The 26,849-nt window shown below is 39.7% G+C and overlaps 1 protein-coding gene across 2 annotated transcripts; it reads right to left on the bottom strand.

The window, feature by feature from the left end:
- Positions 1-13,430: 13,430 nt before the first annotated feature.
- fus (FUS RNA binding protein) lies at positions 13,431-26,493 on the bottom strand. Of its 2 annotated transcripts, none has more exons than XM_047572526.1 (15): positions 26,343-26,493; positions 25,585-25,609; positions 25,192-25,367; positions 24,905-25,085; positions 24,507-24,700; positions 24,176-24,371; positions 19,802-19,836; positions 17,198-17,239; positions 16,634-16,743; positions 16,207-16,336; positions 16,008-16,106; positions 15,697-15,853; positions 15,421-15,518; positions 14,974-15,106; positions 13,431-14,587 (listed from the first exon to the last, which is right to left on the bottom strand). In XM_047572526.1, the coding sequence occupies exons 1-15, from the start codon at positions 26,353-26,355 to the stop codon at positions 14,548-14,550; spliced, it is 1,629 nt and encodes a 542-aa protein (XP_047428482.1). In that variant the 5' UTR covers positions 26,356-26,493; the 3' UTR covers positions 13,431-14,547. The 2 variants fall into 2 exon arrangements, with proteins under 2 accessions (XP_047428482.1, XP_047428481.1); XM_047572525.1 differs by having other exon boundaries at positions 24,477-24,700.
- Between the last annotated feature and the right edge of the window lie 356 nt (positions 26,494-26,849).

Genomic DNA, 26,849 nt, shown 5'->3' on the forward strand with positions numbered 1-26,849 from the left:
GAGTTTGGTGTTAACATGAGTGTGATGGGACAGTTTATTGGTGTAGTATCTGGTGGTTGGATGCAACCAGAGTGTCATACTCGTGTTGTCTGGAAGCGATTGTTCATGTTGAGTCTGTAGTGGACTGGAGGATGTCTGTTAGTTACGAAATGTTGGAGGGATGTGTTGAGGAGGGTTCGTGGTAGGACTTGAACAAGACGTAAATGAGATTGGCAGTGGTTGTTGTAGCACATGTTGTAGTGATGGAGATAGTAGTGGTTATGTGTGTTCGGAAGAGTGGCAGCGTCACCATTGATGGTTTTGGGGAAGGGGGGACTTGGAAGGAGGAGTGTCAGACGCATGTTCATTAGTGTATTGAGTGCAACTTGAAGGTCTGGTTAGGTGAGTGGATACACTAATTGTCAGGCAGGATGATCTTCTATGTGTTTGTTTGAGTGTCAGAAGATGAGGGTTTGGACAATTAGTTATTGCTCCTAAGTCCGGAGGATGGTGCGGTTCAGTAGTTTTTGATGAATATCGAGAGCTGTGACGTGAGTTGTTGATGCAAGTGGTGATAGTGTATTTTTTCATTTGGCATTAAATTAGTAGTATAGGTCAACAGGTAGGAACTATGTTAGCACACATTGGTGTTCATATGAGTGTGAAATGAAGTATCGAGAAAAGAGATTGAACACGAAGTTATTATCGATCAATAAAGTTTTATCGGTAAGACTATTTGTAATAAGTAAAAGTATATTAGTATTGTCAAACTTGCAAATGTATAGTTGCAGGGTGTATGGTTTCTTTGGGGAAGATCACTGTGAACTTGAGTTGTTGTAGTTGAATCTTGAACCTTGGACACTGTGTCCGTTGAAGCTCTTAAGTTTGGAAGGAGTGTGTTTCTTTTGTAGTGGATTTAGCGTGATTGGCATTGTCATGTAGTTATTGTAGTGCTCTGGACAGCGATTGCGGATGCATTGTATAGTACTGAGGTGAGGCGCTTAGGTTGTCTTGAATCAAGTGAAGTTGAAAAAGTGATACGTTCAGAATGGTGTGTATCAGATTAGTTTAATCATTCTGTAGTTTTCAGGAGTTATGTTTTGAGTTTAAAAGGATTAGTGAAGGCCATTGAGTGCTTGAGGATTTGTTTGGTGATGTTGTAACATGATGGTGAAGTCTGGCTGTAGACTTTATGGAGGATAATGCTATGTGATATCGTCTGTTGAAGTGTAGTACAACAAAACAAGTAAATAACATAGTAACAGCGTTAGTTTTGTAGGGTCTGTTGTCAAGGAGATCGTTGTGTAGTTGCAAAGCCTAAGTATTAGTTGTAGTAAGTCGATGGGTTGTTGTATTGATTTGTTAGTCGTTAGAGAGGAATCTTGTTGTTGTAGGTAGTGGTAGTATTGAGTATGCGCATGGTGGTGTTTATGTATGCTGGTTCTAGTCTGTTGTATCAGTTATGAATTTTGATCTATGGTTGAAGGTCTGTTTGAGGGCCAGATGAAGGTTAAGGATGATGAGTACTTGCAAGTGTGCTGGAGTCAGGTTCTTGTATATCTGGTTCTGTTACCTACATGTGCCACCCAGTGACCCAGCTGTTAACTCGGACTAAGGCTATACCTTCTGCTGCTGGGCTGTGATTGATCCGTTGTAAAGTAGGCAGAGACCATATTCTTCAAAACTGCGATAGTGCTGATATAGATCGTGTTTGCTGAATCACATAGTGGAACCTCTGACTCTTTAAGACCAGATCAAACATGTAGTTGTAGATAATTGCTGAGACAAAAGAATATGATACATGTATCTAGGCAGTGACATAATCTGACAAACAGTATATAATTTATACATGGCATTAGTGTCTTCTCCTCCTTAAGCAGTAACCCACACAACGTAATGGTCTATGATTGACAGTGAAAGGACTCACCATAGCTGCCTTAACCACTGTCGTCCACTACGATTTAGGGACGACACACAGTCCATAAAAACACATTCAGACTTTAAACTACTGGATGAAGAGATAAGATCCAACTAATGAATCATGTTTATTAAAATCTATCATTTATTGATTAACCAGTATGACTAACGTTTCAATTAGCAGATCAAACTGTATTTTCAAAAGAATAAACATAACAAAGATTAAATGACCATTCTGACAGTATTCATGTTATAATTAGAATGTAATACTAATTACAGGTAGCTGTGACAATCTCTTAAAATGAACATCCATTAATGTTCTAGCAAAGTGTTGCATATTGTATATTTTATTTTGAACATGAATTTATAAGACATTCATATACATGATTTGCATTGACAGTAATGGTGTAATGTGCTCTTTAATCAGTTCTCATATTCATTTAATTATAGTCATTATCAATTAAATTAAGACAGTGACACAACTGCAATTGACATTTTTCAAAAAATAAAAACTGGAATGGGAAAAAGACATTATATTCACTCAGAAAACTATACTACGATCTTTATGATTAAATCAATAATGTTAATTAACTATTGATCATAAGGGTCTAATATCAAACACACAGTAACATGCGTGATATTTCATCATACTTCCAATAACTTGTAATCTTATGTATTTTATCAACAACAGTCAACAGGTCGTCGAATCTGTAAATCATTTCAAGACTCTTACCTGTGTTTTGAGAATCAGACACATGCTTTAAACCAACGATCACTATGTGAACCATCAAATGTTAAGGCACTTACAGAATTGTTCAGTATAAATAGTTCTTTCCTCCCTTCTTTCAGCCATGTTTGCTGATCAAATCGATTAAGCAATTGCATGTAGATGAATGTCACTAAACTACATTGATACAGATTATGTTCAGCATTTTTGCAAGTATATTGACTAGATTGGAGAATTTCACCTGTGTAAATAGAATCATGACTATATCAGTTGTTTGTACATTTTCAATGCTTCAGTAAGCCATTTCATTAAAACTGTGATTTGTCATCTTTGTTAACTTAGTGTTTTCAGATGTTCTTAATTTCCACTTTCTGTTTATGGAAGTCAGAACAGATTTAATGTATTAACTAGATGTGCATATATGTAACATCAAATCTGTAGCGGTCATTTATTAGGAACTTAGAACTATAATTCTGTTTCTTTTGTAAGTTCCATTCAATGTTTGCTCACCCATGTGACATGTTTAAATAAAAGGTGCTTTTAGTTAAGGTGGAGCACAGGCAGTAAAAGGACAATTAGGATGAAATCACTAGCAAGAAATGCTTGGAGTAGGACTGGAGTGTCACTCCAACAAGTGGTTGCTATGTTGTGCATGGGAGATAGTGTGACAAGATCACGTGTTGCCGAAGTCAGGACGATTACGCTTAATTTTTTGGGGTTGACCTCTTTTGAACTCTGACAGACCACAGATGACAACCAGGTTGTTTGTAATGGATAATGACATTAATAATGAACGTTTTGCTAAATTTCAACTTAATCTTGAGTATTTAGGATGGACACGTTGTGATTAGGCAAAGGAGGTCCAACATTCTCAGGGTATTATACCAGCTCCGCATCTGCGATATCTGTTATCAAGTTGCTACATCTCATGTATGGTCATATGTTACTAAAGTGAGGCAGCAGTGAGTGAGGATATACACAATTGATCTCGATTAATATGATCACTCACAGAAGAGATTCGGCCCTTCCATACACAGTTGAAAGTTGGCTAGGGAGCTCCCTCAAGGCCTGTTGATTCTTCCAACATTCGTCGTGTTTTATGTGGGACTGTAAGCGAACTCAGACAGAGGACAAAAAAACAATTAGTGACTATAGCGGACACTGCGATTAGGGGCAGTGGAAATCCCAATAAAGTCAATGTCACTTTTGCGATTTCAGTCTTTTTGTTTGTTAGCTTTGGGCATAAGATTATAGGGTCATTATGACTTTGCGTTTTCAGAAAATTGAAATGACTCAAAAGGTGTACAGTGTTTCTATCTCCTAGACAGTAAATAACGTTTTCCCAATTAATCAGTGCTAAAATTGGTCCCGTCTTGTTCTCTCCGGAATTGATGTTAAGTCCAGTATGACATGATTGTAATCTGAGGGTTAGGCTGCTGTCCCACTGTTCGATAAACTGGAGAAACAAGTTATAATCGCTTGTTTGCAGATCAAACGTTACGTTAAACTGTACATTTTTTTATTTATAGAATGTTAGTGTTACAGATGTAACTGATATAGATCTCTATGCACATTCTACTGATGCAGCCAGCCAGGCATTGTAAGGTAGGTCTGAACGTTTATAGTAATAGTGTGTCTGTGTCCATGTCTGTATGCAGATCATTAAATACACATTAAGTTGCATGCTGAATGAAATAATTAGACACTGAAAAGGCATTGTCTTTTACATAGTTCTCTTTAACATCCAGTCACAATAAGCACATTGACAAAGGAAGCAATCAGGCATCACAGCTAAAAAAGACAAGTACTTACCATGACTGTAAACTCAGTTTACTCAGGCAGAACTAAAAGACTGTTACTACTGTAATCATCTAAAGTTTCAGTGTTTATTCAGTTAAATTTTAATTTAATATCTAAAAATACAGGAAGTTGTATTCAAGACAACAATCAATCAGTAGGAATGCTTGTATACTTACATAAAGTCTAACTCATTCCAAAATGACACCTGACATACAGTAGTTAATAAATGTATTTAAGTGTTTGTTGTTTGATTCAATTCGATCAACAGGATCTGATCCAGATCTGTATCAAATTGTATCAGAGCTTACTATATGTTTATGGAGAATCCAAGTGAAAGGAAATATGAACCATACAGACATTTGTGGGTATGCCATGAATTGTTAAGTGTGTTACATTGAAAACTATTGTAGACAGTTCCAATAATCTTTTTTTACATGAAATTTAAACTTCATGTCATTTTCCAAACAGCACATTCATTCTCAAAAATACTTTTTCTTAAAAGTGAGCTAAATGGTCTTCAGGAAAAATTAATTGATTAATGATGTAGATAGATGTGTAATCAACATGAATACAAAGTACATTGTGCATATACAAATAGAGACTTGAAAATATACACATACTTTGTCTAGTATCTTATTCTGAACAAACCACGTGTTCTAAATTATTATGCTCATATTATCCAATACGTTATTTGTTGTTTCTGAAACAGCAGCTCATGATTTTAATTAACAAAACATTAAACTCAGTCAACTCAGTGACCAATCACAATTATGTATAAAAAGAGTCATAAAAAGTTGTTAAACTGTAAGTTTAAATCAACATGTTAGTCTAGTATTTTTTTCAGTTTGCTGATGCAATCCGCATTAATCAAAATGATTGATCATTTATGGATGACACAGACTCCTGTTGATTTCTGATTAAATTTGTGTTTGACCACTTGTCAGGTAGTTAGATGTTTTTTCCTGTTAATTTCCAATTCTTTGTTTTATGGTAAGTTAGCATAGAATTTAATAGTATTTAATAACTGTCATAAATGTATTTGCCATTGGTGAATTTTTCAAGTGACTTTTATTGGTACAACATCCACATTCTTTATTTATTGTTATAACATTTTTTATTATATTGGGGCTTAACAACCCATTTACTAGTTTAAAAAAAAGTAGCTTTTTAAGTAACAATGTTTTTCAATTAAGTCTCATGGTCAGGGCTAATCAAAAATAGGAAAATCATTCATAACAACATGTTCTATTTGGGAAGGTGGAGGCAAGAAATGGAAGTACCGGAAGAAAAGAATAGAATGGTGCCCAGGGTTGACCCACTTGTCTGGGAGGCTTTGTTTAGTGGCTGACGAAGGAGTCTGGCTGGTGGTTTCAAGAGGTCCAGGACAGCTGTTAAAGTGCTTAAAGTTGTTGGGGTTTCATGTTTTTTGCTGGCAACTCTAACATACACATCAGTCACTGCAATAAAAACTGAAGCCGGTGGTTTGTGATTGAACTATTAATCCATATTATACACTTAACTTGTAAGTTTGTCGCCTAAAGTTTCCTAAACTCATAATTTGGGTTCCGCGATCATTTGTTGATCAAATGGACCCAGCCCTCTTTGTTGAGTATGAGGAAAGAAGGAGTGTCAGCAGGTAATCTGAGACAAACAGACAAAAGATCACCCAGGATCCTTGCCTCCTCACAACCAGCCACTGTTGTCAGTGTGAGCACTCCAAGGTGAGTTACTGTTGTTTCCCCAAATTTGGCTAAAGTCACACCTCCATGAGGTTTTGTGTGAGGAGGATATACAGAAAATGATACCCTCTCTTATTTTAATAGCTGAACACCCCTTATTTATCAGGGACAAACACATTCAGCCCTTGCATACACAGTTTTGAAGTTTGTGTGATAAAGGATTCCTACCAACTGTCCTGAAGTTCTTCAGATGCATTATCGTGTAAATTGTATTTGTAGAGGCTCTTGCATAAATATAATGTTCTTTAACTCAACACTCCCAAGAAACCAATATGGCACACCAGTACCAGCTGCAACTCGGCGGATTCGCTGGGCTGCAGGCAACAAAGTGAAAATGAAGTTGCGAATTTGAGAGGTTTATATGTCTTGTTACTTTACGCGTTGTGCTGGATGATTGATATCAGTTTAGGAGTCATCTTGTTCTCTTATCTGACGACCGTTCACACCTTCCTGTAGAGGTATAAATGTTTAAAAAGACCAAAAGACCAGTGTTGTTTCTCATGGTTTCCCGTGGCGTCTGTATCGCTATAATCGCGTTAACGTCTTTACATTATATCATGCTACCCTAAAGCATGTGCACGCTCCCGCCCTTGTTCTGTTAATTTAGTTAAGTCCGTAATGCATGCGTGTAACTGCAGGGCTTTCAGGGCTCCTGTCCTCCCACTTGTTACCAGGCACCCAGACTGGAGGAAAAATCAGAGGGCTACAAATATACTCGAGGTGAGTGAATTCAACGTCATCGTTATCAAAAACGTCTTTTGTTTTTAAAGGCTATGTGTTAAAATATCCCAAGTCTCATCTGGAATTAGGTTAATCATTATACATGAAAATCTAACTTACCAGATAGCTGTGACACTGACTCTGAAAAAAGAAAACAATAAAGGGTTGGTACAACAAACGAACAGGACTGAAGGACTGAAGGTAAGGGGAGCTTACTTAGCTGGAGGACACCTAACACCAAGGCAAGGAACACCCCATAGCAGTAGCCATGGGGAGGTACATGGTCCGTGACAAATTGAAGCTGTTACAATTATTAGTAGTATCTTACAAAATCTGGCATGAGGGAGCATTATGAAGATATTTCACCATCAGTAAACCATTTAGTCTCACAATTGCTTTTACTCTAACTATAAACTACTAAATGTTTAGTTAAAGTAGAAGTTTGTAAAACAAACAGCAATAATGTAACATGCTGTGATTATTCCACATATCTCCTTCCAAACGTAATTAGTATTTAATGTTTTTAGCCTTTACAACGATCAACAAGTCCCGTCCAAATCTGTACAGCATTTTCAAGAGCTCTTACCTTGTATCAGGAGAATCAGCACAGCGAACACACGCATCACTTTGTGGAAAGCCATAATTATTAAGTACAACTGTACAGATCTGTTCCAGTATAAATAGCTTTCTTTACCCTCCCTGTCTTTCAAACACACCTCTTTCTTCCTCACTATTCAAAGCCACTAAATGCAAGACTGACCATTGATAATGCTGCTGCTTGGGTCTCACGTCACTAATAACTAGACGTAATTATTTATGTTTTGTTTGTCTAGTATGCTTGCAAAGTTTTGGTATTTTCATTCAGCCACATATTCTCCAATCCTAGCATGTCACAATTAACTAGTAATTAGTATCATGAATTATCACATATTCATTTAAGATTGAACCCGCCAAGTTATTAAGTTGGGACTGGTCACCCTCTTTAACAAAGGAACATTTCATATCAAAATGTTTCTTGTGGTTTCATTGTCATAACTGCCAGAAGACCAAAGAGGGCAAATTATCCATTGTCTAGTTGTGCATTTTGCAGATTTACTGGCATTAAAAAGCGTAAGCTTCAGCATAAGGCTTGGTTAACTTCATTCATTCTTTTGTTCATTCATTTTGGTTTGTTTTTGAGATCAAGGTACACATTAATGGGTACACATTAATGATAGATTGTTTACATAAAATTTTAACAAACGTCAAAGAGGGACACTTTTCTGTGGATGAATATTAGTTACATGTTACATCTAAATGACGCCGATGAAACACGTGACCAGCTGAGAACCAGTCAAGCTCAGACCGTCCATTCCCTAGTTGTCCAGACTCTCTAATATACGGCTCTGGGTCACTCAACGGGTTGTGGGCATACCATCATGCATTGCATCTCTAGTGGCACTGCTGTTAATGGCTGTTATCGGTCATAGATATATACATAGAGTATATACACTCACTGGCCACTTTGACACAAACTCTTGAACAGGTGTACCTAATGTACACCTGTTCACTTGCCTGTAAACACAAATAGGTAATCAGCCAATCACATGACTGCAATTCAATGCATTTAGGCATGTAGAGGTGATCAAGACAACTTGCTGAAATTCAAACTGAGCATCAGAATGGAGGAGTAAGGGGAACGTGGTATGGTTGTTGATGTCAGACAAGCTGCTCTGAGTATTTCAGAAAGTGCTGATCTACTGGGATTTTTACGCACAACCATCTCTAGGGTTTACAGAGAATAGTCCGAGAAAGAGAAAATATCCAGTGAGCTGCAGTTATGTGGATGAAAATGTTGATGTGAGAGGTCAGAGGAGAATGGGCAGACTGGTTGGAGATGATAGAAAGGCAACAGTAACTCAAATAACCACTCGTTAACAACCAAGGAATGCAAAATACCATCTCTGAACGCACATCATGTCCAACCTTGAAGTAGATGGGCTTCAGCAGCAGAAGACCACACCGGGTGTCACTCCTGTCAGCTAAGAACAGTAAACTGAGACTACAGTTGGCATTCAGATGTCAGGGTGAGAATTTGGCGTAAACAACGTGAAAGCATGGATCCATCCTGCCGTGTATCAACGGTTCAGGCTGGTGGTGGTGTTTTAATGGTGTGTGGGATATTTTTTTGGCACACTTTAGGCTCCTTAGTACAAACTGAGCATAGTTTAAATGCCACAGCCAACCTGAGTATTTATGACTCTTTTCTGGTTATTTCATGTTACTCGTGATGAGTGACAAAGTAATTTCCCTCGTGGATCATTAAAGTCTGTCTAAGTCTATTCATCTCTTACTAGATATTAGGCTTTTAACCGTTTCACTCAGTTATATATTATTCTTGTTTTAGAAAAACTGAAACATTTATGTTCACTAACCTCCCTAATTGCTAACTAATTTATCTAAGAGTTTCATAGATTCATGTGTAGCTCAGTTTTCCCATCACATTACTTTTAGTCAACTGTAAACATTAAATTCATCGAGATTAGAAGAATCTATTTTGTTAAATTAGTTGTGTTGTGATAACATATAAAACAGTAAATGTGATGCTACTATCTATGTCAAGAAATTATTAATATTATGAAGTGATGTGCAATATATTTTATTACCTTTAAGGAAACTGAATTCTTAAATGATTACTGAGACTCTATAATCTCAATAACACACACACACACACGACCATAAACATTGTTAATCCCTTTGTTTTTGTCCGCCCGTGTCGCTGTGCCGGCACTGTGTTGTCTTATAAAAAAGATTACTGAGATGATCTGGAGCATTAAGTTGTTGAGGTTTTCACACGAAAGTGAATGTGAGAACAGCCTCGGTGTTTCATTAGGGCCACGGAGCAACGCCCAAGTCACTGGACCCTACAGCTATGCTGTAGGGTCCAGTGACGGCATTATTGTATACCGCATTGCTTCTTATTATTTTTAGGGCCACGGGGCAACGCCCGAGTCACTATTGTTATACCGCGTGCTTCTTCTTATTTTTTATTATTATTAGGACCACGGGCAACACCCGAGGCACTATTGTTATACCTTGTGTTTCTTCTTCTTATTAGGGCCACAGGGCAACACCCGAGTCACTGGCCCCTACAGCATAGCTGTACTATTGTTATACCGCATGTTTCTTCTTATTATTCTTCCTCTTCCTCCTTTCTTTCGTCCCAACGTAAGTCGCGAAAAACTGCGAAAAATTTCCCATTGAAATGAATGGGACGGGTGAAAGAAAAAATGAAAACATTTTTTCAGAGGTCTGCTGCTCAGGCATACTTTCACCTAGAGGCTTCATTTAAACTTTTAGACGTAGACACGAGTCTTGTGTATTGGTGTATTAATCCACGTTTTGATAGGTTTTATAGTGTTTGATCAATCACTGTTCAATGACCAAGATCATTTTTGTAGAAATTCTGACTTTATAATGGATGTGTATTGCACTGTACTTGCTACAGTGCGTGACCTCATCAGTTAGAGTGGGGGACTGTGTCTGAAATTACCTGAAACTTTTCTCTTTCCATGCTTGTCCCGTCCACAATTTACACGCTAGACACGTGGTTTTTCCCACAGTTGTACGCAAACTTGTTCTGTCTCTCACATTGTGCTCGGCAAAGCCTCTGCCTCTGTTCGCGGTCACGTCCCTCTGTGTTCTCCATTGGCTATAATGCAAAGATTTTCTGAGAGAAACACAAGGGACCCCTGTTTTAAACTCGCAAGTGTCTCCAAAATATTTACTCTAGAAAGACAAAAAACATATTTAAGTCTTCAGGAAGGTCTTACAACGCCCTCGGTCTGCGTATTTTTCAGATAGGAGCATGTCTCTCTCTGTCCCGGCCCAGCACACTTCTGTCGTCATTGACAACCACCTCAAGTTGCCATGGCAACCCACAGCTGAGACCAATTCCAGCTGAGACCAACACACACTCCTCCCCCCACACACAGGTAACTTTATGTTATTACAGTTACAGATACACGTGTATTGCACAGAATGGTCATGACCAGTGTTGGATGATTTTTCACGAAGGCAGGTGTCTGAAATCGCTTGAAACTTTTATCTTTCCACGCTTGCCCCGGGCCACAATTAACAAACTAGACACATGTTTTTTCCCCGCAGTTGCAGACAAACTTGTTCTGTCTCTCACAATGAGCTCGTCAAAGCAGTTATGCGTACAGAATTTAAACAGCGATCCTGTTTGCGGTCACGTCCCTGTCTATTCTCCATTGACTGCAATGCAAAGATTTGATGAGCGAAGCAGAAGGGACCCCTGTTTTTAACTCGCACGTGTCTCCAAAATATTTACTCTAGAAAGACAAAAAACATATCAAAGTCTTACGACGTTCACGTTCTGCGTGTTTTTCTGATAGGAGCTACCGTTTTGTCACAGTAAGGCCAAATGTGAGACTTCGCAGGCCAGCGCGGTTCTATCGTCATTGACGACCACCATGAGTTGCCATCGCAACCCTCACCTCAGACCAGAGCCACAGCTGAGACCAATTCATTATTCAGGGACTACTCTGATACCTCTGCTGTTAATACTGCTGACCCCTGTCTCCCATACATTTATGTTACAACACACAACAGCACACACTACACTAGTAACTTTGTGATTATAGTTACACACACACACAAACACCCACACACACACACACACACACACTCCTCCTCCTCCTCTCACCAACATCAGATAACGTTATCTTTATGTTATCACAGTTACACACACACACACACACAAAAAGTTGTAGGAGACACACACGCAAACACATTGCGTTCTCACACACAGGCTACCTGTGCTAACCGTAAGCTAACTGTGCCAAACATATGCTAACTGTGCTAAATGTGGGTTAACTGTGCTAAGTGTAGGCTAACTGTGCTAAATGTGGGTTAACTGTGCTAAGTGTAGGCTAACTGTGCCAAATGTGGGTTAAGTGTGGGAACTGTGCTACATGTGGGTTAACTGAGCTAAATGTGGGTTAACTACCAACTGTGCTAAATGTGGGTTAACTGTACTAACTGTGCTAAGTGTGGGTTAAGTGTGCTAACTGTGCTAGGTGTAGGCTAACTGTGCTAAATGTGGGTTAACTGTGCTAAATGTGGGTTAACTACCAGCTGTGCTAAATGTGGGTTAACTGTACTAACTGTGCTAAGTGTGGGTTAAGTGTGCTAACTGTGCTACATGTAGGCTGACTGTGCTAACCGTAAGCTAACTGTGCTAAATGTGGTTTAACTGTGCTAACTGTAAGCTAACTTTGCTAAAGGTAGGCTAAGTGTGCTAATTCCTATGTTGTCAGGGACGGTACCTCCGGCAGTAGCCCCTGGGCCTTTCAAAATTTCCTATAGGGAACTTTTTAGTTTATTAATACTATACTAATTCTAATATATACACAGATCTATTCTTGGAAGTGACACAGCGTAAGAGACACAACACAAGAGAGTCTAACAATGGGCTGACTGACTGCTCATGAACAAACAGGCCATGGCAGCTTATTCTTGTTGGTTGCATCAGACCTGTAAAGTACCTTTGCGTCACAAATGTATCTCTCAGCAGATCTTTAGTTTCTGAGAACCAGAAAGATCTATTAATAGCGAACACACCATGTTCAACCTGGTGTATTTGTTTTTTTCCTTTCATTTCGTTTACATACAGTTCACACTGAATGAAATTGGTTTTGATGGGAGTGGGTTTTTTTTACGCTAATAAACACATGAAGTAAACATCAATGTCACATGGTTCTTGCTTAAACTAGTTTAATATATAATAAAACAAATTCAAAATAACCAACTACTACAGTATTATGAAGAACCATCCATTAAACCCTGGTAAGCATGTCAGCAGTCATTTCAGTTCATTGCTAGCAATTTGTTCGTTCGTCAAAAGTCTTCTAAAAGATTTTCTAAGCCAGTGTGGCATCTTTCATTCACCTGAACAACATGAAACACAAGAGGCACTATTGCATCACAACCTTGTGCGTACTCCCAGCTCTGACACAAGCAACAAGTTACTGTCACAGGTTTACAGCTACACTGATGTTACAAACATCCTACTTCTCAGAGGAAAGTGGGCATAAGATCAATATAAAAAGAATCATTTAAATTGTGAGTCATGTGAAGCCATTTGTAGTAGGAAATATGTAACTATAAAAAGCTGAAGTTGAGTTAAACAAGAGTTCCTTCTGGTCAATGGTTCAGTGGTGAATATGAAAGAATGAGGAAATTAAAATCCTATACTGCTAATCAGGAAGTCGATCTGTAAACCTGAGCAGGGTGACACATTTGAAGCGAACTGGCAGCCAAATGCTGGCAAGAAGGAAACAATGATACACCCTGAAAATCTCTTTTTTTACATTTTAAAATGTAAAGCCTCGAAAAACAAGAGTCTTTCAGAGAATTACGAGCCCTTAAAACCTCCTCCAAATAACCTGAGTTCCCAAGCAGGTGTTTAAAGGTTTATAACTTTGACGGCAGCACGAACAATGACGAAGCACATTCACAGGCGGCAAGAACCACAGACACCCACATTGTTTTGTGAATACTTTCATTTGGAAACCAGCACAATACAAAAACAACTCATAAGTAATAAATATACAGTTAAACAGTTCTGACGGAACGGATATACTTTAAACACGACTGTAGAAACGAGGCCTCAGTTTCTACACTGTGTTTCTCTCATCACAGTCAGTTGGATTCATTTCAATCACCTGACGGGTGTGTCACTGTCATGATCCAGGAAATAAAAAGACATTGATCCTCGTCCCTTTTATCCCTTTATCCCCTTTATCCTTACAATGAATGAACATCACTGAGCTCATAGTTTTAATGACAAGGTGAATTCCCCCTGTCATACTGCTGAGCTGACCAGTACAATTTATATCAGATAAGGAGCTCTAACAAAAACTGAACAGTCTAAAATTGTGAATCTAATATGTGCAACATAAGGACAAATTAGTAGGAGTGGTTCTGCAGCGTAAAGAACTTTACATCCTGCAGTGTCACATTTAAGTCTGTTTCTTGAATGTGGGATTGAAGCAACCATGATTTTATTTCCACATTTCTGGTCATAATTAATCAGTTCTATCTTCAGACGTCTGAAGATGTGGTAACCCTCGGAGCAACACATGTACAAAGGAGCACAATGGGATTACCAACAAGAGCTGCTCGACAGGTTTTTAAGTCCTCGGTGGAAAACAAATGATGACTTAGAAAGGCCGACACTGTGTGCCAGGGCTCTCTGTTTTACAACCAGCTATGAAAAATGAAGTAGCTCTGAGGCAGCTATGCTTTGTTTTCTACACTACAACATAATCCTCCACAGTTCTTTAAATGGAAAAATGTCTCACCTCTGACAAACACACACAACCTATTTCTGTCTCTCTGTCACGGCAGGTTGAGAGAATAATATTAATGACGACTGCATTGTTTCCAATGACATCAGTGGTGACAAGAAATGTAATTCCCCCTTTGCTGAACCCTAAGTTTTCCTGAGGCCCCGCTCGGCAGAACAAAGTTAGACACAAGAGCAAACACAAAAACAGGAATGATCACATTCTTCTGCATTCTGAATGAAAATGAATAAAGAGTTACATAAAAGGTGAAAGGTGAGAGCTAGGCTCAGCAGGAACAAGGACAATGTTCGAGTCAATAGGGACGCCCCCGCCGCTCCTGTCTGCGGTCACCCCTGCAGACAAAACCATACAGAGAAAGTTGGAAATGTTAAAATGTGAACCTATGACTCATGATATTGCAGCTTTATAAATAAATCTGATTGAATCTACTGGGCCAAAATAATCAATCTGTAACAATTCATCTATTGCCACCTTAAAACAAGGCGTTATTCTTTTATAATGTTGATGCTGGCAGGCAGACAGGCATTTTCTTTTTGTGTATTCTTGTTTAGTTTCAGTGCAAACAATCTGTTTACATTTTTGTGAATGCACGGCGCTTGAGTCACAAATATGAGAACATAACATCATTAAATAGGGTAAACGTGACGAGGTCTGAAATCTTCCCGAAGCCACTGCTTCTCCACCACAGAGTGTGGTGGTTTGCTCAAGTGTATCTGACCTCGTGTCCATCTTTCCGGGACCGTATCCTCCCCGGTCGCCTCCTCTACCGCCTCTGAAGCCGCCGCGGTCGCCGCCTCTGCCCCTGAAGCCGCCCCGTTCAAACCCTCCCCTTCGATCTCCTCCGTAACCTCCTGAGAACACAAGGAAACAACTGCTTTTTGACTCCTTGGTGAGAATGTGGCCTGTCGACATATGTGTCAGAGTTGCAACAATAACACCTCTGTAAATGTCTCTTTGTTAATCCACAGCGTGTGCATGACTCACAATAGTAAAACCTTTCTCTTTTGTAAAATAACAAAGTACGTTGTAGAGTGGCAAATTGAGAAATAGCAAAGCATTACAAAAATAAACAATGGTCTGCTTTTAAATAAACAGATAAATATAAATGCCCTAGTTAAAAGAGTTTGATTAAACACATCAGCTGGTATAAAAGGATGTGTCTAACCTCTTTCCATAGGGGGCATCCCATCAGCCTCTTCAGGTTTCGGAGCCTTGCACTGATTACACTCGTTGCGCCATGAGAAGTTCAGGTTGCCGCAGTTACTAAAGAGAAAGGTGCAGAAAGATTAATAGTTAGTAAAAACTTTCTGGACAATTGGCTACAAATTGTTAGGAACTACAAACTACAAATTGGCAATAAGTATGTGCAATTATTAATAAGCCTTTCAATTATCCAAATCCTTTCTATGGTGATGAGGGGAGTCGCCAAATCCCAACTCACGGGTTTGAACATTTCCAGTCTCCTGCTCTCTGTTGTCCTCCGCCTCCTCCACCTGCGCCTCCTCCTCCTCCTCCTCCTGCTGCTCCACTGCCTCCATTGCCCCCCGGGAAACCTCCGCCCCGACCCCCTCCTCCAAATCCTCCACGACCCATCGGGCCTACACAGATCAAACAATGGAACAGTCGTATATCATATATCAACGTGATGACGCCTAACGTCTACAGTACGTCACAAACATTTATGCCGCCAAGCTGATGGAGAAGAAGACATTTAATTAATTTTATTACGGAAATTTAAAAAGAAATGCGCACCTCCTCGTCCCCGACTTCCCCGCATGCCCCCTCGGCCTCCAAAGTCAGCTCTGCGGGTGGCAAAGGACACCTTGATTGGGTTTCCATTGAAGTCCTTACCTGAGGAGGAGCGACAGACACCAATGGACATAAGCCAAGGCAAGAAATGAAGATGAACTAAACGTCAAATCCTTTGGCAAATGAGAGGATATGAACTCACCATCAAACCAGTCGATGGCTGCCTTAGCTGAGGGGGGGTCATCGAAGGAAACGGTGGCCTCCCCCTTCAGCTTACCTGTATCTCTGTCTGTGTACAGGTTTATCATGGGCAGGCCCGTCTTCTTGTTGACCTACAAAGACGGACGGAGCAGACGTTGGTTATGGTTGGATTATGTCTAACAATGGGACAATTCAGGGAAATGAAAATGAGAAGTCCAACGCCATGTACAGGCATTTGTATAGGATGTACAGTATTTGACTGCTGATTGTAACGATAAACAAATTAATGACTTCTTTTGTTCTTTCGAAGTACAAAAGCAGCCAACGTCCATTTATCTGATGAGTTTTTATCATGCGCCTGCATATTGTGTCTCATAACTCTACGCAAGTCCTGACACCAACATGAACATGAAGCACTGGAGAGTCACCTTTATGATCCCAATCTGCTTAAAGAAATCAGCCACTGATTCAACCGTGTAGTCGTCTCCCAGGCCTTGAACGAAGATGGTGTTATTATCAGAGTTATCCTGGTCTTGCACTGTTTGAAGATAACATGAACCGAGGTTAATAGAGGCAAATGGAGCACTTGATTTTACATGTCAAAGTATCACAACATGAAGATCGATTAGTGGTCTACAATAAATTATTAAAGCCTCTGATGGTGACAGAACAAATTACGCACTGATAATCCAGCTTTCATTTGAGGGTTTATTCAATATATTAGATCTAGGCTTTATTGATACCATGCGAAATCGTGATCTCGAGGTTAACAAATCTTTGTGAACACAAATGTAAGAGAAGATGTTTGGATGGGATAAAGTGTGAACGCGTGTCAACATGAGTTCAAGAAAATGTGACTGGCAGTTCTTAAGCAGTCGAGAGATAATCATGAGGTTCATCAGACTGTAGGAATGTGTCCATGTGTGCTTGGTTTGACGTTAGGACAAAGGCAAAAAACAAAACGAAAAACACAACAATCCGCACACACTTACTGAAGCCGGGTCCTCCATGGCCATGTCCTGGCTCTCGTGGTCCTTCGGAGGACAAAAAAAACAAACAAACATCAGTTGTGGAACAGAAATGTTTCTACACATCACACAACAAACAACCTTCCAACCACGACCTCTGGCGAGTACCATATGTACACATTTTATCTTGTGATTCCGCTGTGTCATGATTAGTTGCGTCTTTCAATACCCTGAGGGCTTTCGGTCATAAGATCTGTACTTCCCAAAACAAGACTGTCCACATTTTTGAGAAACAGCCTTCCAGGTGATGGGCCTGCATGCCAAGGTACGCTATTTAATTGGTTTCTGTTTGTTTCTTTATTGCTGAGGTATCACTTCCTCCAGAGCCATATGTGTCAGGCTCTTGAATCTCATGTTTGAAACAGGTCACTTCATTTACGCTGAACCATTTCTTGATTTCATTTCCCTTCACACGAATTTTACTGGCTCTTAAAACCTAGGAGATGCATTAAAACACACCCCTTTTTCCCCTGCATGTACACTCTCGGTTGAAAGTCCATGTCATTCATTAATTCCTTTGTCAACTTCAGTTTTCACACAGCTCAACAAAGGTTCTTGGAAATTATCCCAGCTTCCAACTTAGGAACAAGAACATCATGTTTGCCGACTGAGAACTTGACTGAACACTTTACCCGCTCATAAAACAACTTCCATTGTTTATGTTTTCAGGGACTAACTGGAAAACCATAGAAGTTCTTTGGTAAATCAAGTACCATTCAGTTTTTTTTTTTTTTTTTTGAAGCAGGACATTTCATTGGCAGCGTGATTAAACAGAGCTGGAGCTGGACAGAATGCTCCTTTTGTAAAGCAAACGAAACGGTGCGTTGTCCACAGAAGACAAACGCCTTGCAGCAACAAGGAAGACAATGATGTCAGCTTTTTTTTTTTTTTGGTTTGTTTTTTGTGCCGCATGTCATGTTTTTGTGCAGATGTCAGCACGCTGGTGATCCATCTTTAAGGAATGTGACTCGGTGAACTGACCAGTTCACCGAGCGCCCGTCTCATGACGCATGACTTCAGATATAAACTGCTTCAGAAAATGACATACCTGTTTTGTTTTGTTTCACTCTGACTAATATGTTCAGGTATTACTCCGATGACTTACACTACAATGGCACGTTTTCTGCTTTAATCCAACTAAATATTATGGTGCAATGGTAAACTTGAACTCTAGTTGAGACACTATTTGAAAACATTTGCCCTAATTTTTTTTTGTTTTTTGTTTACATTGAACATTATTTTGCGATTTCTTGCTCTTCATTGGCGATATTTGTGTGACGTTCGTGTGTCTCTTGGGGTGTTAAATGACAATCAGAAAATCAGGAAGCATCACCAGCTGGTTTAAGAACTGACTGGTCTCCCATCAGATCTACATGGGTCTGTTTGCAGAGAAGATAGAGAACCAGAGCTCAGAGGATTATGAAGGGGCTCCTCAGGTCCAGTCTCTATGCTCAGAAGCCACAAGCTCAAAGCAAACAATCTACCAAAAAAAAAAAGCTTCCTTCCTCAGGCCATCAAGATAGATGGTGAACTCTGACCTCAAGATTGAGGTCATGTATCACATTCTTATCAGTTTATTTTTGTTATCAAGTTTATACTGAGCAAATAAACCTTTCAGTCAGTATTACTGCAGGCAGTTCTTAACCAAAACTGCACAAATGTGTTCCCAGCACTAAACCCTGTTACACAACTGTAACTTAAAACACCCAAACAGTGTACTGTGAAACATTATAATTACCACCATGACACCACACTTCACAGAGAGTGCGGTTAAGCTTTAATGCTGCTTGCACTTTGATCAAGGCAGCCTCCAATGTAGTTGTCAAAACACAAACTCTCGTGCAGTGTTGCCCCAGATCACATTACTGGTACTCGATAACTTTCCATGATGGTGGAATCCAACCGGTTTTCACATTAAACTCTTTGAAAAGTACAGAACATCCGAAACTTTGGTGCCAGTTTCATCTGAGAACATAAATAAATGGTAATTTCATCCATTTAACCTGTTGATTATTGCATTTCTTTTGTTGTTACCTTACAGGCTCCACTATGCATCCTGCAGTTCTTTTTTTTTACATTTAAAACAACAGACAAATCTCTGAATGCTTTTTCATCAAACGCCAAAGAACTACGATAGAGGAGCAGATGAACTGCAGGTACAACTATGATGTAGCATGTAACACCCTCTGCTGGAAAGTTTCAGATTTAAGTACAACTAAAGCACAACGAGTGTTCTTACCTGTACAGCAGAGCAATAGAAAACATGAGGCATCACTTGTGTAGCACATAGAAAGTCTAATGAGTCTAAAGTTTAACCTGCACTGCAATATGATAAAATATCCAATAAATAATCGTGTTTTTTTCTTCTTTGGAGCATCTGTGATATCAGAGAATCAGTGCAATAGTATGAACTACTGAATTTGAATCACCTTAAAAGCAAATGCTAGTGTTTTTTATCAGCTTCATGGTTTAAGCTCTGATGATGCTTCCCATTAGCTTTGACTCCTCAAACTCAACAAACCTTTTTGCTGAGTGTTTTTTCTTTCTTTTTTTTGTTTTGTCACTTACCACCAAACTTATTGAATCCTCCACGATCGCCCATTCTGATGAAGAGGAAGAGAAAAACGACACGCTTTGAAGGCTGGTGCTGACAGCGATTTCTCTCAACGGGTTGTGGGTAATGCTCACTCTCGCGGTCTCGTCCTTAAACCCACCCCTCTTCATTAGCTCTTGACCTACTGACCCCCTACTCAATCTTTTCAATCTTCTGCATATACCTCAAGGTCGAGAGGCCACTTTAAAGACCTTGTCTTTGTACTTTTACAAGCAGCTGTATTTGGACTGTATTTTTATCCTGAAGTTCTATAAATTGGTATTTACCAATTAACCAACCCAAACATCAACACCTTTGGTCGCAGAAGGGGTGTTGTGTACTTTGTAGGTCTTAGGCAACCTTTAATCTTTACACGAACTCCTGCAAATTCCAGATATTTGAGGGTTTTCCCCCAAACTTATAGTATTTTAATCGTTCTTTCCTCCAACTACAAGAAGACTATTTACTGTCTATGAATTGCCCCCAAATTGAAATTTCCCAAATGATGGCTTAAGAGCAGAAAGCCACCCTGGAGAGAAGGTAAAAGCCTAGGAGAAGATTCAAAGATTGATTAAAGCAGAGTATGACAGTAAGTGATCCTGTAAGGGCTGCTTGGGATTGTGGTGGGAACAGGTGAGAAAGGCAGGCGATGGTAATATACTGTGGCGTTAGTTTGAGAGTCAAGACCAGCGTCTATTTGATACGGAAGTGTTTTTGGGTGTCGTTGTAGAGAAAGGTACACCAAACCAAATATCGCCAATCAAACCCCAATCAAACAAATGAAAAAAATCTGGGATTTGCCACAGTCTGATCTGATTTTTGAAGACCTCAGAAAAAAGTGTTGTCGCATTCTCTAAAAAAATTAGTAATCCACAAATCCATAGTCAGACAGATTGTGAACAAATGGAGGAGATTTAAGAAGACTGCTGCCCTCAAAGATCTGAAAGCAACAAGCCTAATGGTCCGAGAGGTCACAAAGAAACTACATTGATTAAAGTTAATGGTTAATGAATCCACCATCAGGAGAACAGTGAACAACCCTAGTGTGTATGGATGGCACAGTGGCAAGGAAAAAGCCACCGCTCTATAGAGAAAAAAATCTGTTTTCTAAACTTCATATGGACAAGACTATTTTGACAAATGAGTCCAAAGTATTATTGTTTGGTTAAAATGAGAGGATCACGTCTGAAGGCAAAATAACACCGCATTCCAGCATTGGAACCTCATCCCGTCCATGAAACATGGAGGTGGTGACTTAGTGGTTTATCTGTACCTGGGCCAGGACGACCTACCATCATTGATGGACCAAGGAATCATTATACCAGAGAATTCTAAAACAAAATATCAGAACCTCTGCCTGTGAACTGAATCTTAAATGAAACTGGGTCATGCAGCAAGACAACGACCCAAAGCACACAAGTTCTATAAAAGGTCAATTGAAGAAGTACAACATGAATGTTTTTTAGATGACCAAGTCAAAGTCCTGACCACGAATATCTCAGAACTGAAGTGGTTCTGTACTGAGAAATGGGCTTAAATTCCTCCCAGCCGCCGTAGACGACTGATCAGACGTTACCAGAAACATTTAGTTGCTGTAATTGCTGCACAAGTGGGTCACACCAGATATTGAAAACAAGGGTTTGTCTACTTTTATAACTCACGCGTGTAAATAATAGGTTTACTCCAATAAACAAATGCACATATTTTTGCTTCAGTTCTTTCACCATGCCGTACCAAAACATCTGGTGTTAATACAACCCGTGCTGCCCAGTCAATACTGGATTATGTAGCAAGTTACATTTTAAAATCATACTCACCTTCATCGTAATGGGTCAAGTCGCATAGATCTATCGGATTTTATTTTATAAATTTAAAATTAAATCAACAACAAAAAGTTTTCAAAAAAAATGAAGGGATCCACATACTTTCTGAAGCGATATTTGGTTTGGTATAAAAAACACTGGTGTGGCAAAGCAAAGTCACCGGTAGCTTTTTCTTTCCACACGTACACATTCCTCCACTCTCAAATCTTAAACCAAGATAATCAATTTTAACTCTTTCCTTTGTTAACGACAAACAAACGAACACATGACTAATCTTCTTTCAGACTAAAGGACACTGTGATAATCTATGGGGGAAGGGGATTTAAATAGAGCACGTAATGAATGAGAAAACACAAAATGAAATGGCAAACTAGTTTATCCGAGTCCATGATCAACACTTTTTGGGTAAAGAACCTTGATAAGAAAAACAAAAACTCAACTTACCATCCTGGTTTCTCTGTATTTTTGCACTTTCTTTCTTTCTAAGTTTGCACAGAAAACCAGTTTGGAGAAGTGTCATAGGCAGCGTCTTGCAGCTCACACAAATTAATTCTTTTAGTAATATTATTTACTTTCTGTGGTTATTTCACAAATATTGTTTATCGCCTGTTTTTTTAAACAATCAGGATTTTTTTTTTTTTAAATGTCTGTATGAACGAGCCAACGAAAGTTTGGGACCCGACATTTAGTTTGTTATTGTGTGGATCAACGTACCGGAAAAGGAGAGTCTGCACAGGGTTAAAGATGTTTTTTGTGTTTGGTGAAAAGGACTTGGTACTGTAAGAAAGCTCAACTTGCACCATGTTCAGTCCAAACACCGTGACAAAACACCAAGGTATTCTTTCTCTAGATAGTTTTTAAGGAAACATTGGCCTTCATTGTGTTTTATGTATTCCTCATGAACACTTGTTTTGCATCCTCTTTTTCTGCAACGGTATCAGGATACAACTGAAGAATTAGCTCCACCTTCTGTTTAACAGGATGCATCAGGTATTCATATGGTGGATGGAAGCAGGCGCCACTTCACTTTGTCCATTTTTATTGATATTAAAAGTTTTTTGCTGTTGGGGATATATCTTTGAAGAAAACTCTGTAAATCATTTGTAGTATTTGAAACAAAAGTAGAAATACAATCTGGCATATTTACACGTTTCTGTTCATTACTATGTACTGTCCCAATAAAGAAATAACAATATATGTTAACCATGTTAGGCCAGCCCAGCTGTCTGGTGCATAATGCAGCACTTAACTCAAGGATCCGTTTTAATGACTGACATGAGTCAATATAGGACAGTAGCTGACACTTTGAGCATTTGGTGGTTATAATCATCACTTTGATGATACGTTTTCTGATCAGCTCTGAAACACAAGGACCTTGACTTGAAGATCCCAACAGAGAAAACTCTAGACTCCACACATGACTCCCAAGATTATATTATAAGTAATGAGAACAATAATTAAAATTAGGATTTTCTGACCTTCACTGGACCATGTTGTTCATACTCAATGGGTTTTGCATAACAGATTATGCAGGAATTGTTCACAATATTGCAAAATAATATAATCAAAATAAAATAATGGTTTCTACCACATCAACCAGTCACAACCCAAACCAGTTAATAACTAGGGGCATCCTGTTTAGTATCAGGGCTGATACAGGCATTTTTAAAATGACCAGATCGGTGTAGGGCCTCCAGCCAAGCCCGATCTCTGTAGTCATTTATTTTAGGATTGCCATAAATGAAAACAATGTCTCTGTAGCGTGAAAATGACTTATTCGTCTTCAGCTTTTACGGCAGTTGACTAGTGGCAAAGAAGCCAAAATGGAAACGCAAAAACAAAGACGACTTCTTCTTCTGTTTCAGTGGCACTTGGTCAGAGAAAAGAAGAAGATGATCGGAAACCACGTGACTGAACATGTCTGCTGTGTGGAAGGACTTTACTATGGAAAATGAGGTCAGTCACGGACATGCCATTATAAACATAAAATCATTTTCAGACAAAGACATAATGATGAATTGACCTTATGAATAATGGCACACGGCTTCACTCATACTACTTAAGCAGCTTGTGTTCAATTTAACTTTCAGGTTTGTGATTGAGGATTCTTGCTTTCATCAGAAAGGATTTATCCACCAACAGAGGTTATAAATGCAGAAATGCTGCACAGGAGTTACACCGTTTCTACATAAACGTGTTCACCTATGAAATGTAGATGTATGGGGTACGACTATGACAGAAAACGCAGACCTGCACAATTGGCACTGCAGACAGCAATTATTAGTGGTAACTTAGAAACACCCCACATTACTTTCCCTAAACGCAAGTGTACGAACACATGTCCTCTTGATGACTTTCTCTTGCAGCTACAAACATGAGATGACGACCTTTCTCTCATTTTATGCTTCTACGTACACGGTTACATGTGAAACCAAAGGGAACGTTCACATCCATCACTGTACTGAGGTTCAGCGAGCTGCAGGAAACTCACACAACACGAAGACTGGGTAACTGCTTAACACTTACCCCATTCCTCCTCTTCCTCGTGGTCCACCTCGGCCACCTCGATCAAAACCGCGGTCGTAACCGCCGCCGCCGCCACCCCGACCTCCAAACGCTCCACCGCGGCCCCTGCCTCCACGGCCGTCCTGACCCCCATAACCTCCGTCAGGACCACCATATCCTCCACCTCCGCTCATTGGCGGGCTTTCGTCTCCATATCCTGGGGGGGGGGGGACGGTTCGACAGTGAGACCTCAAGAGAGGTTTTAAAAAGCGGGGTTTGACTAACAAACACCTTAAACATAAGAGGTTAACTTAAACCCCACCTCCACTCTGAGAATACTGGCTCTGCTGACCATAGCTCGGTGGAGGAGGGGAGTTGTAACTTGACGGCTGGTTGTAGTGACCTCCTCCATGTTGAGGGGGTTGCTGGTGGTTTCCACTGCCCCCATAGCCGCCAGACTGGACTCCACTGCTGCCATAGCCACCCCCACTCTGTCCAATGCCCGGTGGCTGGTTATAACCAGAGGCCTGTGAGTTACCGTCATAGCTGTCAGAGGCAGACAGAAGATTAGCATTAAAAGACAAGGAAGCACCATGTCTGCAGCGCTGCTACCACAAATCAATGCAAGAGAAAACACATCCAGTGATTATATCAATCGTCTTTTTTTTATTTTTCGAAAGCCAATAGTCAAACTGAGGTTTAAATGAATAAATAAAACACATGGTAGCTCAGTAGATGTCGGCGTCCTACCCTGCAGAGGAGGAAGGTGGAGGCTGCTGCTGCTGCTGACTGTAACCAGAGAAAGATGACTGTTGGTTGTAGCTCATGTTGGATGGCTGGTTGCTGCTGTTGTATCCTCCAGAGCTATAGGACTGACTGCTGTGATTATAACCACCGCCGCCCTGGCTTGAGGGCGGAGAACCATATCCACCTGGGAGAAAGCGGATTAGAGGAAATGTAGTCGTGGACAATTACAATGCAGCGTGAAAAATGAAGGACGACGACTGTCGTTTCGGAGCTGCTGAGTCTTCCTCTACCTGACTGCGATTGACCGTAGCTGCTGTAACCTCCCTGGCTGTATGAGCTGGGGCTGCTGTCAGAGCTTTGGTTGTAGCCTCCGTAGCCCTGCTGGCCATAACTCTGACCTGATGACGGACCATAGCCTTGGTTAGGGCCTCCACCACCTCCACCACCTCCACCATAGGACCCATAGCTGCAAACAACAATCAGTGGTACACCACTCAGAAATATCATCTCCAAGAGTAAACATGATGACTCAATTTTATGCTACTTAACCTCGTATTGATGACTGATACATTTCTGTAAAGGACTTTTCTTTTTTTAATTTGCTTAAAGCTAAATGTAGGAGCGGATAAATTACGTTTATGAATATTACAAATGCATTAATGAAGGCTGAATGCACATCTTACCCCTGGCTTGATGCTTGGGAATAATCTGTGTGAGAATGTAAAAGCACAGCGTTAACATTAACCAGAAATGTATTTTAATAATACCAACAAAGAGTTTCAATAAGCAGGACACTTATCTTTGTTCAGCAAACATAATCTACAACACAATTAGATGCATTTGACTCACTTAATCACAGGATGTTGCACTGTCTAATACAATAAATACAATAGAATGAGCAATTAGCTGCTAAACACTGTAAGTAATATGCTGTTTGTCTTCCTTTATAAATCAATAAAAAAATAGATTTCAGGTATTGTTTTGCTAATACCCGGTATAATTATATGATCAGATTCAGATTAAAAAAAAAGCACACATGCACATTTGAGAAGTGCACAAAGGGTGCTTTTTATGGTTTTTTTTTTCTTTTTCTTTTGTGCAGATCATATCGGACCGGACTGACAGGTTGTGTACAAAGAGGAGGATCCGCATCACAAACTGGGTCAGTAGCACAGCTGAGCTAACAGCAAGCTAAAGGCTAACCAAACAAATACAAAAACAGCAGCAGACGTGTTCAGTGAAAACAACGTGCGTGTCAGTACTAGCTAACGTTAGCTGACAAAGACGGACAAACGATGCTACGAGGTCCTCATTAACTGTGATGTGAGAAATTGACAAAAGCATCACGCCTTTCCTGCAGGATATTAGCAGCTAACCGCTAACTAGCGCCTCGACACCGGCAGCTTGTGAACACTACAGAGATGCTAAATGCTTTTCTCACCGTTGGACGCCATCTACATGAGGAAAGAACAACCTTTAAGCGTAGAATATTCCTAGCTGCGTTTGCTAAATGAATGAACCGGAGAGGAGGACTCAAGACGAAGATGGATGAACGAATGTACCAGCGTCCCGTTCACGCAACTCCGCCACCCACCACCAGGGGGCGCCTTAAGTAATGCAATAAAAATGTATTGTTATTTTTTTTCTTTTTTAAAAATATATTAACAGAAAAAAAATAAGTTCATGCACCATATGTCAATAGAAATGGGTATTTTAAATAATAAATGTATCACATGCACCTTTTATAATAAAGGGATTGTTTGTATTAAAAGACAGGAAACAAAAACAAAGGCCTTTACATTTCATTTTGCATAAGATCATAAAGGCATTCGTACAGCAAGAGCAAATAAAAGAATAAAGATCTGTCACTGATTCGTGTAACTCTCATAAAAGAAGCTTAATAGAATCTCAAATGACAAGGAGTAACTCTAAAAAGGTAGAAGGAGAG

This window comes from Mugil cephalus, chromosome 20, assembly GCF_022458985.1.
Source record: "Mugil cephalus isolate CIBA_MC_2020 chromosome 20, CIBA_Mcephalus_1.1, whole genome shotgun sequence".
NCBI classification, from domain to species: Eukaryota; Metazoa; Chordata; class Actinopteri; order Mugiliformes; family Mugilidae; genus Mugil; species Mugil cephalus.